This window comes from Centroberyx affinis, unplaced genomic scaffold, assembly GCF_046629955.1.
Source record: "Centroberyx affinis isolate AG114_WGS23_722 - 3 ecotype Tasmania unplaced genomic scaffold, CSIRO-AGI_Caff_v1 ptg003460l_1, whole genome shotgun sequence".
In the NCBI taxonomy this organism is placed as follows: Eukaryota; Metazoa; Chordata; class Actinopteri; order Beryciformes; family Berycidae; genus Centroberyx; species Centroberyx affinis.
This window is the reverse complement of record NW_027281424.1, coordinates 354,031-360,283: the sequence shown is the minus strand read 5'-3', so window position 1 is coordinate 360,283 and position 6,253 is coordinate 354,031. Positions and strand designations below refer to the sequence as shown.

At 44.7% G+C, this 6,253-nt stretch overlaps 1 protein-coding gene across 2 annotated transcripts; it reads left to right on the top strand.

Moving 5' to 3' along the window:
* Window positions 1-625: 625 nt before the first annotated feature.
* On the top strand, window positions 626-5,432 carry prss23 (serine protease 23). Of its 2 annotated transcripts, XM_071539444.1 has the most exons (3): window positions 626-857; window positions 1,645-1,687; window positions 3,336-5,432. In XM_071539444.1, exon 3 carries the CDS (start codon window positions 3,353-3,355, stop codon window positions 4,526-4,528), a length of 1,176 nt encoding a protein of 391 aa, XP_071395545.1. In that variant the 5' UTR covers window positions 626-857; window positions 1,645-1,687; window positions 3,336-3,352; the 3' UTR covers window positions 4,529-5,432. The 2 variants fall into 2 exon arrangements, with proteins under 2 accessions (XP_071395545.1, XP_071395544.1); XM_071539443.1 differs by lacking the exon at window positions 1,645-1,687.
* The last annotated feature ends 821 nt before the right edge of the window (window positions 5,433-6,253 follow it).

Below are 6,253 nucleotides of genomic sequence, written 5' to 3'. Positions count from 1 at the left end.
TTTTAATACAATGGAGTTCTATGGCTGCTGGGACATGGCTGCATTGGGCACCGGCTACATGGACGAGACTTGCTGGCAAAACAAAATCATTGCTGATTTTGTTATTTTCATAGGATTTGTTGACGGTAAGCAATGCATTAAAAAACACCGGCCTTATCCTTTAAGGCATTCTGTCAACAAATGTTTATGTTGATAAATCCACTAATTGAGCAGGTTTTCAGTGTCATAAGTGTCACAATGTGTTTGTACTGTAAGGAAATGTTCTTTCAACTCATAATTTTAAGTCACAAGTCATGAACTCTTCATTATGAGTTATGAAGCTGATAACTATGAATTGTAAGCTGAAACTGACAAACACATCTACATAAAGTGAGTTACTGATTAAAGAGTTGGTTGTTCTAAATTTAATTTCATTATGAGTTTTTACAGTGTTATGTGCCCCCTGCCCATCTCAAACTGGTGACCAACATAACTGTCCCATTTGCAGTAGGCAAGCAAAGGCGGGGCGCTAGGACCGGGAGGGAGGACGCTGCAAAAAAAAGAAAGAAAAAAAAGAAAAAAAAAGAAACCCACTTCTTTTCAGACAGAGACATTTATTTGTGGCTCTGTCTGAGCTGAACAGGTTTCGGAGGGAGTCCCGGCCGGACAGGACTGAGCATCTGGCGCTGTGTTTGTACACTGCTGGAAAAGTGCGAGCGAGCCTTCCGCTGGAGAAGAGCAGAGACGAGGGAGAAACTACCTGCCCGTCACGCGCTATAGAGATGAGGAAAACCTGGGAAATTATATTACTCAGTATATTTGATGGGGAGGAAAACGTGACTGGGATGTAAACACGGGATATAGTCGCAGTTTTACAGGTATTGTATAAAATATAGCCTCACACATTCTGTATATTCATTTTTTGTGCTTTACAGAATATGGGGCTTTATTGGAATACGTGGAGATTTATTTTCTTGTGAATTGTAAGAAATTAGTACAACTTGCATGCACATAACTTTCTTTTAGGCATCCCAGTAGAGACTGGGAAAGGTCAACATGGTGTGGTGTGTTTGTGGTCCAATAGTAGCACTGAAAGGGACAGTGACCAGTGTTGCGTTCACAGGTCGCTGGTTCAATAACTGTAAAGACTGGCAACGCGCTAATCGGATGGAGGTGGAGGGAAGGAGGCATTGGGGGCAGAGGTTCACTAAGGAATCATATTTTGCCAGGTTTCAAGGGATTTCAGCTAATGGTCTATGATGAAACAAGGAATGTGTGGATGGCAGGTTTCAGGTGTAAAGATTGGCACAGGAGCCTTTCTCAAAATGTCTTATTGTTTCTTGGTTTGCTTTCTCCTCAGTTTCAAACAGACCCTTCAGCCTTCTTACCAGTTCAAACTGAAAGGGAACTTGTGCATTCAAAGGGCACCACCGATTTTTAAAGGGAACTGAACTTCAGTTGACTCTTCTGCATACATCAAATTAGATTAGATCACTTCTAGAACAGAGAGCTTCTATAGGCTGCAGACTGGCAGTGCAGCAAGTGGCAAGAGTGTTGAGGGAGTGTGTGTTTGCATGCCTGCTTGTGTTTGTGTTTGTACTGATCAATGATGAAAAGTGCAGACTGCCATGTATTGAATCTGAGTGTATTTGCTTCCATGATAAGACTGTTGAAGAGATCCAGTTCTTCCAATTTCAACTGAGCACAGGTATGGGGACAAATTAAGTTGATATGATAAAGTCATTTAAAGTTATTTGTTTGTAATTTCTCCGCTATATAGGCTACAATAATTGCATGAAAAGATCTGTTTGCAGTAACATTCTTGACATCCTCCTTTGAGATGCTCTACCAAATAGCGGGATAAACTGGTGACTGTATCAGTGTCCAGGCTCCAGGTTAGTGCAGCAGCCTAAAACCAACGCTCTCCCACCATCATGCCTCCATTTATACACTGTCACTTCAGAAAAGGGATTTCTCCTGGGTCATTTTCCTATGGAATTCATCAGGAGGAGCCAGTTTAGCTTTTAGGAAGAGTTGTGGTTTTTGGCTCAGCGCGCCTGCTGATTTAGTCTTAAGAGTCAAATGATGTATTCCACACTGAAACAAGCACTGCAGGACACAGATATAGAGTCTGCACTATAGTTATATAGTGGCATTATATCCTGAAATCACTTAGACTACATCTGCCTTAACAGAGTATCTCAAAATGTGTGATGTTTAGGTCATAAATTTCACACATTTATTGTTTTATGTATAAGGCCCGTGTCATAAATCATTGTGATTAGTGCCTAGATTAATTCAGTTTACATCTTAACCACTATCTTATTTCTCCCACTACTTGTGATCAGCTTGGTGTAACCGGCTGCAACAGTTGTCATGTATCTAACTTGTCAACATGGAAAGAAATTTGTACTTAGTGGGTAGGGAAAAGCTCCAAGTTTCTCTGCAGACAGGAGTTACTTTGCACAACTGTGTCTCCTTTCTGTAGTTGCAGTAGAAGCGTATGAACTGGCCCCACCCTGTCTTTGTACGAATAATGCTCCCTTCTGCCTCCATGCCTCGACTTGTTTCTTTTCACTTTCAGACACCTGCTCTCTTCATGCCATGAGTGCCTCGGGGTCCACAGTCTTAGAGGGGATCAAGTATCCCCTTGTCCCTGCTAATCTGCACTAAAAAGCCATGTACACTGTGAAGTAGTTAATGTTTGATGGAAAGCACCTCCTCGCCGCTGAGCTTTCTTGTACATCTGATTGGACCGTTTATACTGTACCTCCCAACCTCCTGTTCACTTACAATCAGCCATTATGCAAACTCCACATTGTGTAACTAATCTTAACGAACTAATATACTGACAATTCTTGGAAATGATAAAGTAAATGTTACAAAATGTATGACACATGCAGCCTTATTCTGTTTTTGAAGTTTGCCCATAACTACTTTGCTTCCTCTTAAATTTAACCTGTTTTTGTCTGTGGCTTTTGTTCAAAACAGACATTAAAATGCTCGTTGTTAATGGCAGGCTGAAATCCTATTTCCTTAATAATCTATATTATAGGAACAAGAGGTACATTGTTACCCTCCTGAAAAGAGATTAAATTCAGCAGATTCATTGCAACATCAGATTTTGTAAGCTGATCTCACTTGTGATTTACAGTCAAGCCGTCAATGTGAAAGAGTTCAGTTTTATGGGGGATTACAGTTTGTGTGTTTGTAAGACAGATTGTCCAACTGCTTGCCAACGTTCTCCACAGTCGTGTTTTCTTCATTATAAACTTTCCAATTGCAAAACATGTAGGAATTTCTCAAGGCATTTTTTTTTATTCTTGTGTATTTGATTATTGTCTCTGTCGTTCCAGTGTTTTCTGTCAGCACCATGACGCTGCATCACAACTCCCTCCCGGCTCATCTCTGCTCCTCGCTCCTGCTCCTCCAGCTCCTCTCGCCCCTCTCCCTGTCGCTCCTGCCCCTCCCGCCTCAGCACCACCCCGTCCACGTCCCGTCGCTGGTGCCTCACGCGCCCCTGCCTCTCAGCCGCTCTCGCTTCAGCGCCCACACTCAACTGGACTTCACCACTCACTGCAACTCCAGCTGCTTCCACAGAGCAGAGCGAGAGGCCGGGAAGGAGCAGCTGACCGAGAAACTGGCATTCGAGACTTTGTACGCCGACGGTTCTCGCACTCTCACCGCTGTGGATGTGGAGGGCGAGGAGGAGTTCGAGGCCACCGCCGCTCCCTTCGTTCAGCCGTCATGGAAGAGAGGGCCGAGACTGAAGCCCAGACACAAGCGTGTGAGGCGGCAGATCTACGGGGCCGACGGCCGCTTTAACATTCGAGGCGACCACTTCCTCTTGGACTACCCTTTCTCCACGGCGGTGCGGATCTCCACCGGCTGCACCGGCGTCCTCGTGTCCCAGCAGCACGTCCTAACAGCCGCCCACTGCGTGCACGACGGGAAGGATTACGTCAAGGGGGCGCGGAAGCTCAGGGTGGGCTTCCTGACCCCACCTTCCATCAACGGCACCAAAGCCGGCCAAACCTCCGCCAAGAAGCCTCTGGTGCGCTGGGTCAGGGTGAAGCGGACCCGGGTGCCAAAGGGCTGGATCCAGGGCCCGCAGGAGGTCAGCATGGACTTCGATTACGCCCTGCTGGAGCTGCGCTGGCCCCACCGCCGCCCCTTCATGCGCCTTTCGGTGGCCCCTTCCTCCGAGGACTTGGCGGGGAAGCGCATCCACTTCTCCGGCTTTGACAGCGACAGACCCGGGGAGTTGGTGTACCGATTCTGCCCCGTGGAAGACGAGTCCAATGACCTGATCTACCAGCACTGCGACGCCCGACCCGGGGCCAGCGGCTCGGGGGTGTACGGCAGGGTGTGGGACAACACCTTGGAGCGCTGGGAGAGGAAGGTCATCGGCATTTTCTCTGGACACCAGTGGCTGGAGATCGACGGGGAGAACCGGGATTACAACGTGGCGGTGCGCTTCACCCCGCTGAAGTTTGCTCAGATCTGCTACTGGGTGCATGGTAACCGGCTGGATTGTAGTCAGGACTGAGATGGAGATGGAGATGAAGAAGATGAGGTGGACTAAGTCAGGGCGGAGGTTTTGAAGGTGTTGAGTGAAAGGTAAAAGAAAACACAAAGTGACTCAAAGGAAACGGGGTAAAAAAAAAAAAAGTCTCCTAATATATAACAGGTGAAACAAGATTTAATCCATACTAAGATGAACCTACTTCAGTGGCGTACAACTAAAGCAGATCTACTAAACTGTGCTCTAAAAATACAGCAATGCCCCTTTTGGATCCAGTTGCCTCACTGAGATATTTCTCTCCTCTGTTTAATTTGCCTCCTTGTGACCTCTGGCTCTATTAAACAAGTCTGCCTGTGATATCATCGTCACGGCATCTTCTAATGCGCTTTTCCTCGCAGTCAGATTAATAACGCAGTCAGTGTTTCCACCGTATTCAAACAAGGCACTTTTTACAAGAGGGAACAGAATCACACCAATCCGTTCCTTGTGTGTCTCAGTAGCACCAAATCCTTTTTTTCCACTATGGGATATTACAGAAGACGCAGGATGGAAGATTGCAGTAAATTGAGGCTGTGGGTGTTTCCATCATTCTCGTGCTTCTCGTGTTTTCTGACTTTCTTCCCTTGCTGGATCAAAATGTGTGTAGAGGGCCAGCGGGGAAGGAATTATTATTTTGAAAGCTTTCATCCAGCTAGTTTCCCATGGATCTGCATACTGACACACACCTACATATATATCATTTGTGAGGCCTCAACTAAACTGTAAATGAGACTGTGAGCATGAAAGTTACGGACACCACTGAGCCTTCTCGATCTAAAGTTGCTGCGTGAACAACAGCGTAGAGAACATGCTTTTTCCCCAGGGTGGGTTGGAGGGATGCACAAAATGTTTATAGTTTTATTTTTGAAAAATGCTTGATATATTTTAATAAACAGAGATTTATAACACGGCTTGTGTCAAAGTTCTTTGGTGGTGTTGTTGGGTATGAAAGGTTTTTAGGAGTGGAGTCTGGGTGCCCTCCTGTGGCCGTTAAGGGTGCTGCAGCTTCAGTGCCAGTTAGGGTGACGCTCCAGTGGAAGGCTGAGCCACAACTGGTGTGTGAACTTTAACTGTAGTTTGGTTTTAATTGGACTGCAGATCTCAAGGGCATGTAATGTGCACACACAACATATTAATTCATAATTTATGCAGTAATGTGCAGAGGTGGGGACTCGAGTCACAATTTGAATTGCTTGAGACTTGACTTTGATGACTTGAAAAGGTTTCTAAAGTCTTGACAAAAGATCTTGTGTTTGTGTAAATGACTTAGATTGAAAGTGATGAGATTTGTTCCAGATGACTGAATTTAAATTGTTTTCCGAATATGTATGGAATGACTAAATTATAGAAATCAAACTCATGATGCTCTTACCAAGTTTTATCTATATATATATATAGATATGTATATACATACACACACACATATATATATAGCACTGGAAATTGATACTGGACTCTTGACTTGGTGGTCTACATTTAGACTAGAGATTTGACATTGACTTGACTTGGGACTCGAGCAAAGTTGACTTGGTCACACCTTTGGAAAAGTGAATTAATACTATTAAGTGAACCCGACTCACCCATTTTGAGCTTAATCTTAAAATGTGAGTCCATATACTGGATTCTGCTTTTAACCAACCGCCCACCAGGCAGGACTCAGTATGACAAGAAGTTACCAAATCAAACTAAAAATAACAAAAAAAAATTAAA